The following is a 13,288-nucleotide window of genomic DNA, read 5'->3' on the forward strand; positions in this document are numbered from 1 at the left end:
ATACGGAAGCAATGGTCAGTTACATAAACTTTTAACCTTGCGAATGAAACTATTATAAACTTTTACTTAACAAAAGGCTCATAATATTATTTCATGAATACAAACAACACAATTGAAAACCGTTCCATTAATTTACAAGTTACAAATAGAGACGTCACTTTAATAGAAATAAATATAATAGACTAATAATAATTATGTATATACAAATGTGACAGAATACGGTCCACAAGTAGATAACTAAAAATTCAAAATATCACACATAAGAAGACAACTAAATAATTAATAAAAGAAAAGAGTGGAGCTCCCTTTCTCTTTGAATCTCTCCTTAACTGTAAAACTAACATGTCCTTAGCCTTAATAATTACCAAAGAAACAAATATAATATATTAAATCAATAACACTTATCATCTAATGTAGATTGTAAGTCTTATAAAGGATATTTATGAACAAGGTCTATATTGAAATCATTTTCTAAACGAATAACCTATATTGCCATTCATCACTTAAGATATTTCTGGAGTACATGTTAGAGCAGTACCGAACGCTTGACATGGCGAATGGCTTGAAAATACGGCCTCCCATTGTCCTACTTAGCAAAATAACGTCGGCTTTCTCTATATACATTTAAATGAAGTCTACACGTGAATTAGACGTTAAATGGCATTATGCATAACTAGATGTGTATTTTACATCGGGTGCTTAGATATTTTTTTAGTTATAAGTAAGTGACCACTCATTCAAAATTAATTTTATCCTATAGAGTAGTTTTAGTGTAACATTTAGTGATTTTATTTATTTTACCTTACATTTATTTTAGAAAAATCAAAAGAGAATTTTTCATATTAAAAAAAACATTATTACGGAATATAGCTACGATTCTTAATATTTATTTCAAACATACACACAATATCTTTACAGCCTATACCAATACGACTATGTGGAGAAACATTTAATAAAAATATAATAATGTACCTAAAAATTAGACGCATAATTTACACAATATCGCTACTGTGAATTCACTCTGCGAACATACAAATATGTCGATAGTATCGGAGACAGCATTTAGTAATTCAGACAGTATATGATATAGTTAACACTTCTTTTGCAAAAATCAAGATTATGTTTGTACTTGATTACATTGATATTGTATGTCAAAATATATGCACTCATCTAAGACAGAATAATTGACGTGTCGAAGAATTTACGTTGAGTTCTTTTTTCGTTCTTTAACTAATTTAAGTTCGATATAAATGTATACGATAAATTGCTTAACATAACAACTATTGTAATGTAGACGTAACGCTAAATTACAATGTGACATTTACGCTCGCCTGGGTGAAGCTTAACAAGTACCATCCATAAATGCCATATTTTCTTGAAATAAGATAACAGTTCCTTGTAGTGTCTGCATACGTCTATCATTTCTTCAGCTGGTTTCAATGCTACGTTTTTTAAAGTAAAATCTAGTTACAGAAAAACCTTTTTACAGAAATATTTTTATAAAACGCATATCCATTAAGAAAAATAATTACAAAGTTTACATATAATTCTGTTTTATCAAATCTTATCCAGCATCTAATTGAAGACGCGTTGCTATACACCAAGACGGGCAACTAGATGTATTTATTACAGTTGACAGTTAAACTGTGTAAACCAATTTTCTATCATCATCATGAGCTAAGATAGATTTAAATCTACGACCTAATGGATAAGCCACTCGCTGTAGCCAATAGGTCAATCCTGATTATGATTGTTTTGGTAGTTAAATAATAAATAACCATGTTTATTATAAGCGTGCGACGTTAATGATCACTGAGAGTTAAAGATCGTTGCAGTAATATCATAATTAAAATCAGCGTTAGTAATAGAGACTTGTATTTACAAAAAAAAACAAAGCGTTGGTGCCGCCATCAGAGGGTTTACCCAATAAACACACAAATATAAGGTTATTACTTCAATGGAGTTATGTTAATACAACAGCTACACGAGATATTTATATATATAGAAGCATTCTAGCACAGATATACATAAATATAGTTATTGGCGACACTTTCTTGAAAAGCAGATACCAGTACACCCCGCTGAAAGCAATCACAAATACTGCAATTTCTACTACTACTAATATTTATTCTTATTTGGAATTGTGTTGTTGTTGTATATTGTGGGCAACCAGTTTAGTTATACTATTACATATTCATTAACCCCCGGAACCCCGGAAACATCAAATAATGTCCAACTATCCAGTATATAAAATCAACCCTATTTCTTTTTTTAGAGATGATCCTCAAATATAAAGTAATACCAAAGGATACGTATCCTAAATTTATGGTTAAGCCCAAAATCTTGGCAAAATCACAGCCTCCTTTCAATTATCGTTCAGTGACGTGAGTTTTCATAGTTATTGCAAATGGTTGAATTCCGTGTTTGAAATACAATATTAAAATGGAAATTAGTTGAATTATCTTAACGAATGCAATGCAAATAAAATCAATGTGTTCTTTCTTCAAATCAATGAAATTGCGTTATAGCGGAATAAAAGTAAAATGTGGTGTAGGCTGTTATGTGGTCCCCACTGTATTATTAATATTTATATTTACCTATTTACTATTTTTTTACCTTGTATAAGTTACCCATTTGTTTACGTAGTGATAAGTTATGATTCACTAGTGAGATAAATTCTCTCTATTCGATTCTCGGTGTATAATAATAAACGCCTGCTTTGTTACAACAATAACTAAGTATATTTCCAACACTTCTTATCCTTAAACAACCACACAGCTTACAATTTAACGTCCGTCTTCGTCAAGCGGATCGGTCCGAATAACCTCACTTATTTTAGATCGTATCAAGACTACCCTTCATTATGTTTGTCACTGTCGGTATCGAGTCAATCAACTAACTTACATCGAGTAAAACATATTAAACAAATACAATCATCAAATAATCTATACTGTAAATTATAAATATTAATTATAAACATAATAAAATTGTAAAGTAATAACATATCATCATAAATTCGTTACATCGTGAATCAAGTACAATCATCAAAATAAAGTAGCTTGTAAATTGAATATAAATATTATTTAAAAATAAACGTGATTTAAATAATAAATTTGTAAAATAATAACAAGTAATCTTAAATTCATTACATTCGGCCGTCCGACTACGTGCGATCTCCTGACGCACGGTATATAATCATGGTAAGGTTTTATAAATTCAAATAAGTACACTAACAAAATATTTTAGTTTCATGTGACCTAATTGTAACCTATCTATACATTTGGTTTTTATCAATTATTCATTACATTCATATAATCATGGTAAGCTTTTATAAATTCAAATAAGTACACTAACAAAATATTTTAGTTTCATGTGACCTAATTGTAACGTATCTATACATTTGGTTTTTATTTTTAATAAATTTACTAAGCCGGACATAATTTTTTTTTAATTCTTTTCCTACTTGTAAATAGGGAACCGATTGGGTATGACTTATTGCACCCACAGATCAATATTGTTACATAGTTCATTTACAATACCTGGATCACAGCTTTTTAACTTACTGAACAAGCTCTGAGAGGCATTAGCTTCTATGGCAACCTTATTTTCAAGTATTTGGACAGTTTTATGTGCCTCTGACAAAGTTAATTCCAAGTCACTGGTGCAATTCAAAGCCTGTTCCTGAGTATCATAGCACTGTTTATAAGAGTCCATCCTGTAAATGCACACACTGATCCACAATATCTGAATATTTCATATGTATTTCAGATAGTTCACATTTAAGTTCACTGTTTTTCCTAACAATATTCTGAATTCCCGTTCACTGTCCTCGCGTTCTTGCAGCAATCTATTATTGAGATCCTGCAATTTCTTCTGCTCCAACAAAGCCTGTTTCAGTCTCATTTCAATATCTTTAGTTGTGGCTTTGCGAGTCATTATTTGTGGTGTTATTGTTTTCTAGACTTAGATTGGGTCTTATCCCACTTCTGAATTGAGATAAATTCTCTCTATTCGATTCTCGGTGTATAATAATAAACGCCTGCTTTGTTACAACAATAACTAAGTATATTTCCAACACTTCTTATCCTTAAACAACCACACAGCTTACAATTTAACGTCCGTCTTCGTCAAGCGGATCGGTCCGAATAACCTCACTTATTTTAGATCGTATCAAGACTACCCTTCATTATGTTTGTCACTGTCGGTATCGAGTCAATCAACTAACTTACATCGAGTAAAACATATTAAACAAATACAATCATCAAATAATCTATACTGTAAATTATAAATATTAATTATAAACATAATAAAATTGTAAAGTAATAACATATCATCATAAATTCGTTACATCGTGAATCAAGTACAATCATCAAAATAAAGTAGCTTGTAAATTGAATATAAATATTATTTAAAAATAAACGTGATTTAAATAATAAATTTGTAAAATAATAACAAGTAATCTTAAATTCATTACACTAGTTTGTTTCACTTAATGTATCCCTACAAAATCCTATTGTATGTATCCCTACTTAAACCACAAAACCCAAACCTTTAAGTATCAAGTCCCGATCCTTTGACACTTCTATATTTCCACTTGAACGCTAGTTTTTGTTAACATAATTTTAAATAAAGTTTTGTTAGTTTTAAAAACAAGTTTTTGTCACTGCCTCATAACAAGGCATATTTTTGAGTTGATTACAATACATTGTCATATAACGGTTTAAGAAGTGTTACAAAATTTTGTTAAAGTATTAAATAAAATAACTGCATTATAAAAGTTGCTAAGTATAAACAAGTGGATTTCTGTCTGAAGGAAATTCTATTGTTCGAGATTATTGATTTCAATTCTTCTGTAGGGTTATCAACATATAGATTTAATACAGAATTTGATATTTTTGTCACACGTCTTGAACCTTGAAAAAGGACTTAATTGACAAAGCTATCATGAAATGCGATTATTACGATGTATAAAATGTAATTATAATTGTTTGTTTGAATCAACATACACTAATAAAATAGAGTAATAAAAACTAATTTAATTTCTTTTTTTCTTAATATTTGTTAGTGGAATTTGAAAATCTTTTGTTTAAGAGGTTAGCGTATTAAACTTTTTGCAATAAAGCAACAAATGATGCCAGTCACATTTCTTCCGTTGTTTTAAGCGCGTATATATTGAAATTAATGAATGTTGGCAACCCTCTGTATCAGCGGTGAGGTGTCTATCACAGACTATACCGCGAGTCGCGTTCACTCTGACAAGAACAGCGTTTGCATTGAATAACAAGATTTATGTATTAAATATTAAAATCATTTTCATTCAATAAATATGGTAATTATCAGGTGTAAGTAGTTAAATCCTTTACATATTGCTATGGTTTTGATTGATACATTTCGTTCTAATATGATAATCAAAGAATCCTTAAGGGTATGGAAGAGCTGGGAACCCTGACACAGGTATTTTTTACTTAAAAGGGTTTCCAAACCACTTAGAAAAGAAAATGTTCTTAAAATGAATAAAGACTTTTTAGTATTATTATTATTATTATATCTTCGTCTTCAAGTAAAAACATCTAATTCATATTGCCATTTTATCACTATTACTTTACCAATTAGCTTCTAGAATGAAATGCTAACAAAATATACTAACAATGATATATTTATTCCGTATACCATCGTTTCGTTGTTCTACAATTACGCGTTTTTTTTAAACCAAATAGTTTTTTTTAAAGCCTGCTTAAATTGTATTAAAACATTGAGTATTTAATTAATTGCTTAATTATTCATATAACTTCTGAAACTTTCGAAGTACTTTTTTGTGTTTATTGACGAACTTTGTAAAATTGTGTTTCGTTATTGAAGTAAATTTATAGTTTGTGTAATTACTGTACACTTAACAGTAACTTCGATAACATAATGTCGCAGTTGTTAAATGTTAAGTTGGTTTATCAAAAAAAGAGTTAAATTCTGTGCTAGACATTGTGTCATAAATAAACCAAGCGATATTACGTATATATTTTTACTATAATGAAGTCGGAATACGATCATTCTGGCATATCGTCGACATATACTTGTAACTTGTATATACTTTCAACCTATATCGCAAAACAAAACTTGAACATAGCGTTGACGATAAAAATGTTGACTAAGGTGCTAAATTTCAGCGGGCCACCTGCAGGAAATAGGATACTTTAGATGTACCACAGTTTACTTAATATTGTCTTCATGTTACGTGAGTATTATATAAAAATCTTGCCCGATATTTTTTTATACACATGGCCCATCGACCATTCGGCGTTTTTATATGAAGAAGTTTAATTCACAACGCACTTGTGAGCCCACTAGCAATATCTATGAGCAATATCAGTTAACATGAGCGACGTGCCGGTTTACCAATGTTATGGAAAAAAAATGTCAGGGTTACCGTGATGACTCGCATACTGAGTTTAGTGTCGGACGTCCATAAACTGATATTTTGCCCTCATTTTATCCGAGTTTCTTTAAAATGCCTCACAGTAGCGGAGAAGAGTGTACGGTAATATTTTATATGCCTCGATAATATTAGTTTTACCTTTGTTACTCTCGAGTCTAACTGATAAATGTTAATAAAGTTCGTAAGTTTTCATAAATCCTTACCCGCAACTCCTATTTAGTAACCTAACTATCAAATCATGTCGTAGACAAGATACAAAAACATTTTTTCTATGTATTTCTTTTTTTTCCATTCCGATAAGTGCTTCTGGGTTAGTCAAAGGTAGTCAGTTTTCAGAAACTGTTTCGAAGCCGTTTATAAGAAGATTCCATAGATAACAAAATCCATATGACATTTAAACTGAAACTCAGTTTGAATAAGCCACTATATTAATATAAAAGTTACACATCTGCAACGTTGCACTTCAATTTTAAGCAAATTATTTTCGGTAACTGTTAATTCTATAGTCTATGGTCGGAACATTAGAACCACGTTTAATTGTGCCCTTATTTCTTTAGATAACGAGAGAACTCAACGTGTTTCACGTAGGCTTTAATTAAAACCCGCACAAATAATTTCCCCCCTCCTGGGAATTCTACTTCAAAGCTAAGATACGCCGAAAGCCAATTATAGTATTCAAAGGTAAGTATAATATACAACAGTACGGTAGGAGTTTATAATTTTTTATACTTTATAATTAAGTCATTTTTGTTCTGTGGCGATCGCTTTTTTTTAATCATATTTTTTTTTAAAGGGATTTATAATGTTCATGATTCCGTTTTCCCTTACAAACAACGCTCAGCTACAAGCACGCTAGAGTTTCTCCTCTTTGTTGCTGGCATCCACAGGTGCCGCAAAGCTCGATTTGGACTTTTGTTCAGAAAAGAAGTGGAACTTCTTGCCATTTCCTCCCTAAACTGCCATTTTATTATTATTAATTACTTAAGATGTCATTTAGAATATGGTGTAATGGTTGCAGCTCCTTACAAATGTGGTGTAAAAGAAAAAGCTTGGCGATTAAAAAGAGTGGCAGAGAGTTTATTACCAGTTCTTCTCTTCCGTTTTAGACCTTGATTTGAGAACTGGCAGTAAGTGATAAATTGGAAACATTTCCTATACATATCTTTTTTTCACGATCATAATTTAAATTAATTAAAAATTAAAAAGACAATAATTATAATATACAGATCTATATTCATATTTTATTTTAAATCTTCCATTATAGTATCACTCTTATATTCGAAATATGCAATAATAGTTACTAGTATTTTGTTATACTAAAATGCTAACAAATATATGTACTGTAAATTATTAAAGGCCCTATTTTGCCTCAGTTTCAACCAAATTTCCACGTTAAAACAATGTTAGTGTGCAATTTCCCGACGGAAAAGGGCCGACGCAAAAAGGCAACACGTGGAAAACTTGTGCAAAATTGAAACCGGATAGAACTAGCTTCATCTTGTTTGAGCGCCAAAGGTTCATACCGAGGTCTAGGAAATGCAACCTTTTATATTATTCAATAGAACAGAGTGCTGTGCTAAGACATACCGGAGAAACTGACGTTGCATTTTTCTAAGGTACTGATATTTATCAAACTCTGCATACTTGCGACTTTTACTTGGAGTCTTGTTTAAATCTTTTAAACTCTGTAATTGGATGCATGTGTCTCAATTATTTCTTCAATCGTGGTATTCTCTAATCCGTTTTGGATAATTAACATGGGTAAATTAACTGGGTACGGCTGGCCGTAGCAGAGTTGTATATAAACACCACCACTTAATAATAAGTACTGTAATACTAAGTTCCTAAGTCTCTCAAAAACTTTTATTTATTTATTTATTCATTTATTTCCACTACATTATTCTACCTTAACAGTTACTACTAATTCGATAGAACTCCAAAATAATATCCACACAAATTATCCTACATAAAAACATTAAAAAATTAAACTTAAAATAAAATAAAATACGTTTATTTCGGAACATAAGATCATCATGGTATCACTTATTCCACGTCATTAAATTCGAGCCTGTTGGCATCCCTACTCATCGGCAAAGAAGACAGAGGGTGTTGGCCGAGAGAAAAAGCCGGCGTAAAAAACTCTCGGTACTCTTTAAAAAAAAACATATATGCATAAATCTTATAACTTATGTAATTAGTTCTGTCGTTATTTGTTTTTTGATGTGGGTTAAAAGAATTCTAATTTATATAAATAAAAATTCTAATGAATAGTTAGTTATGGTAGATTATATTACACAGTTTTTTGTGTTATTTTTCCACCGCGTTTCACGTAACTTAAATAGTCTTCATACACTTTGTCCCAAAAGTTGACTTTGGCCATTCTAACAGTCGTCCCACGTCGCATAACTCTTAAATTATCGTTTATGTGTAAAAAGTTTCCTTCTTTGCCATATTCGGACCATACTATGTCATTATTCATATGTGGAGGCGTTGGATTTCTGTAACATTTTAAATTTTATATAAAATGATGTTTATTATTAAACTGATGGTGTTGATGTCATTGTTTCGATTACCGTATTAAAAAATAAATCAGTGGCACTACAACCTCTTTAGGTCTTGGCCTCAGATTTCTGAATCTGTTTCATGATCATTTTTAAATCTAACAGGCTAGTAGCTGATCAGCCTCCAGTGCCTGACACACGTCGTCGACTTTTTGGGTCTAAGACATGTCGGTTTCCTCACGATGTTTTCCTTCACCGTTCGAGCAAATGTTAATTGCGCACATAGGAAGAAACTCCATTGGTGCACAGCCGGGGATCGAACCTACAAACTCAGGTATGAGAGTCACACGCTGAAGCCACCAGGCCAACACTGCTCATTATTGTTGATATAATCATATATGATTACCGTATTAAATTATTTATTTGTTGTATACATAATTTCAAATAGAAAAGAAGTTGGTGTGGTGGAAACATGAACTAGACACAGTTTTTCTGTCTACTAGGACGTGGAACAGATTAAAATAATTAACTTACGTTATATACTAAGGCCAGTGACATATACTTTAACATTATAACCATGAAATCATTAAAATTATATGTAAAACGTCACAAACCAATTGAAACATTGAAGCTCCATAGATAGCCGATGCAAGAAACCTGTACTTGATTGGATTTATCATTCGAATACAGGATGGATATGAATTCGAATAGGAATGAAATGAAGATGATGTCTGATTAGTATAATTTTTTGCTATGCATAATTTATAATTGTTTGAATTTGAAATTCTTTTAATTTTAATTTCTTTCTTGTTATATTAGTAGGAAGTACAGCTGGTAGTGAGTTCATTAAATTTGGAATAAGCAATTGTTTTTTTTCTCATATAGATTATTGTATTTGGGTAATTGAAATTCGTTTTTTAATTTCCTACGTGTTGAACAGTGATAGTAAGTAGTCGCACTTACTCTTGTATAAGTATAATTTTTGAAAATGCAAATAGCTTTCTGTAGTCCTCTTAATACAGTGATTTTAATTTGAAGGAGCAATTGTTTTTATCATTGCAATGCAATCAGCATAGGAAGTCAAAAAGCAGAAAATTCCTAATTTTTACGGTTATTCAGATAAAAATGAAATTATATCTTACCCATATTTAACAAAGTTAGTTAGAAAATCAGTCATTGTGACCAGCATTTTCTTGCTTCTACTGTCGACATAATCAAGAAATGACGTCACTGTGGTGCGAAAAAGGTATCCTAATTCATCAGCATGGATAGCTCCCGTTGAATTCAATCCATATGTGATTTTGGCCCAATTCAGCATACCATCAAAATCAAATTCGTAAAAATAAACATCCTTACTATTACTCTGTTTTTTATATTTCATTATCCAAGCATCATTGCTATACACACCATACCAAATATCAGTCACATAATCAATTAAACACATCAAACAAAACTCATCACCCGCAATTTTCTTTTTTCCGAAGTAAAAGTAAGTTATTGCTTCTGCTAATTCTTTTGCCTCCTTGGAACCTGGTGGGTACTGTATATCTGTTGGTATAAGCATTTCTAAATCGTTTTTTAGCTTTTCTAATTCCTTAAGATGATTAAAAATTGTTTTCAACATGTAAGCGCCTTCGTTTGAATTATGGCCAATCAATATTGGCACTTTCGGTATTCTGTTTTGGAGTATTTTAGCTGGTACATCTTCTACACTTGGTTGGGCACACTTTCTGTCTATACTAGGAATAAAAGCTGAATACGGGGCTAAGATGTTAACATTGGTTTTATACATTTGTTCGAATGCATCAGTAATTTCAAATGCGTTCATCTGCCTTAAACGATTTATTAAGTTAGTAGAATCATTGCTTTTAACACCTAACGTATTACCCAGGACGAACGCTTCATTCTCGGGATGCCTTATAATACCTCTAGGACTAAAAGCAGCACCGCATAACAAAACTGCCTGTTGAAAAAGTCCATTAGTATTAGTTGACAACATCAACAGATTTGCCAATGTAGCTCCCGAACTTTGGCCACCGACTGTTATTCTACTTGTATCGCCTCCAAAATATTTTAAATTTTGTTTTATCCATTTTAAAGAGAGGATTACATCTTTAATCCCAGAATTACCGCAAGCGTCCTTAGTATTCAGTGATAAAAATCCGAGTGCATGCAATCTACAATAAAGATTATTATAGTAGGTAAAATTCTTACTAGATCAAAATGATATATAGATTACCGTAAATAAAAAAATAAACAAACTCTGAACCGTTCTCAGCTAAAGAGTACGGTTATATTGATCTCTTTTTATACGTATTATAGAAAGTTTCATTTAATTTTTATTAATAATCAAATAACGACCGATTACAATTTAGTTAACCAACCATACCTATAATTCATTGTCACAAAAATAATATCTTTCTGCAGTAAGTACTGAGGACCGTACGTCGAATCTGTATTTCCTGAAGACAAGAAGTAGCTACCACCATGAATATATACAAATATTGCTAGTGGCTTTGTTATTAATTTTGCTGGTACATATATATTTAGACTCAGACAATCCTCGTTCATCTGATTTCTTTTAAACTTTATTTCCATTTGTGGACAAACAGGTCCATTTCGTGTTGCATCAAGTATGTGAAACCACGGTTTTTTGGGCACAGGCGGCTGGGAAAAGTATATAGTAGGATCGTTTAATTTAGTATTGCTTTTGCTTATTTAAATAATAATTATAATTACTGCTTAGGGTGATATTTACATCTTGAAGATAACTACTATTTACAACCTTTGAGTGCAAAATATAAAAAAGTCCTTGGGCTATACACACTTGCCAGTTGAACATATACCAGGTTAAAATAAATATCAATATGAACATACAATAGTTAAAGTATTAAACAAGAGGTAGTCACAAATTAGACCAATAGTTATATACCCGTATAGCGAGAACTATAAACATTATAGTTACATCTGTGAGCTCTAATTATTAATCTTAGATAATTCTTATATATTGTTTCTAAGTAAGTAAATTAGGTATGCAATTCTTATGAGAATAAAATTCTTAACCTAAACTAATTTAAAAAAAGCTTCTTGTACATAAATAAATAACTACAAAACATACCTTAAATCTATTTTCGCCGGCAGTATTTTCAGCATACGGTATCCCTTCAAATGAATAGTAATGAAAGCCTTTAAATTCATTTAATTTTCCCTTGACGAGTCCACTATTTGTTTTTACTATATAATCGTGAAACGCTTGAGAGTTTTCACATAAATTAATAATTGCTATAACGTGAAAAACTAAAATATTTTTCTTATTGACACCCATGTTACACGAACCGCGACTCCAATAAATATGATATATGTTTGCCTCCAAAACGATTTATAAACCATTTGAAATTTATGTAACGAACGATTATAATATATAAAAATAATTAGTACTAATTTATGTATTCAATTTCGGTAGTTTTTATGAATGTATTAGATAATTACTTTTGTAATTGTTATTTGGCATGTAATTAATGTTATGTTATTTGTACATTTATATATATAAAAATAATAAATCAGTAGGCGCTATAATCGTTTTAGGTCGGAACCTCAGGTAAGCCAGTTCACGATGTTTTCCTTCACCGTTCGTGTCTTCAAGTCCATTAGTGCACAGCCGGGGAATGAATCTACGACATCAGCAACGAGTCGCTGAAGCCGCTTGGCCAACACCACTCAACGCCTTATTCAATAAGTTGAATTTGATTTGTGTAAACTAACTTGTGTAAACTTACAATCATCCAGCTCAAATAATTTCTTTATTGGCGTTGGAAAAAAATACAGCCACATTTTTACATTACGCGTTATTTTTTTCATGTCCCTACCACGGTTGATTCGAAGAGATTAGAAGCCATTCATAACTAAAATATATAATAACGATAACAATGATAGTAATAATTCTAAAACAAATAATGAATTTCTGTAATAGTCTTATTATTAATAAGGTCAAATGAAGTAATTGTATTATTAGAACTCATGTCTATGATAATAAAAGCCTTTTGTTGAATTTTATCTAATTTAACTTTATTTAAGCAATCTCTAAGGTAAGGTTGCATATAGAAGATCGTTTTTAGAAAAATAAGGTCATAAAGAAGTTTTACTTCTTACGAGTGTATACTTTTAATTTAAAAATCTTAGTGCGTGTCTACTACACGCACTAAGATTTTTAAATTAAAAGTTTAAATTCGCAGAACTACAGCAGATCAAGAGGCGCAATTGGAATTGGATAGGCCACACACTTCGAAGGTATCCCAATCAATTTCCGAAGCAGGCGCATTATTGAAAACGAAGGAAAGCGAAGGCGTGGCCGTCCCAA

General features: G+C 31.1%; 1 protein-coding gene across 1 annotated transcript; it reads right to left on the reverse strand.

The window, feature by feature from the left end:
• Positions 1 to 8,641: 8,641 nt before the first annotated feature.
• Positions 8,642 to 12,267, reverse strand: LOC110993657 (juvenile hormone esterase-like). The gene is made up of 4 exons (XM_022260003.2): positions 12,050 to 12,267; positions 11,321 to 11,598; positions 10,074 to 11,108; positions 8,642 to 8,928 (listed from the first exon to the last, which is right to left on the reverse strand). Exons 1-4 carry the CDS (start codon positions 12,254 to 12,256, stop codon positions 8,721 to 8,723), a joined length of 1,728 nt encoding a protein of 575 aa, XP_022115695.2. The 5' UTR covers positions 12,257 to 12,267; the 3' UTR covers positions 8,642 to 8,720.
• Positions 12,268 to 13,288: the final 1,021 nt, after the last annotated feature.

This window comes from Pieris rapae, chromosome 20, assembly GCF_905147795.1.
Source record: "Pieris rapae chromosome 20, ilPieRapa1.1, whole genome shotgun sequence".
NCBI lineage: Eukaryota > Metazoa > Arthropoda > Insecta > Lepidoptera > Pieridae > Pieris > Pieris rapae.

What these genes read in the sequence shown, in the direction of transcription:
- LOC110993657 (XM_022260003.2), bottom strand. Translation starts at nt 12,256, where the DNA reads ATGGGTGTCAATAAGAAAAATATTTTAGTTTTTCACGTTATAGCAATT. An exon ending in CCGGCGAAAATAGATTTAAG is followed by an intron (nt 11,599 to 12,049) that starts GTATGTTTTGTA and finishes TACTTTTCCCAG; the next exon opens with CCGCCTGTGCCCAAAAAACC. An exon ending in TTTGTGACAATGAATTATAG is followed by an intron (nt 11,109 to 11,320) that starts GTATGGTTGGTT and finishes TCTTTATTGTAG; the next exon opens with ATTGCATGCACTCGGATTTT.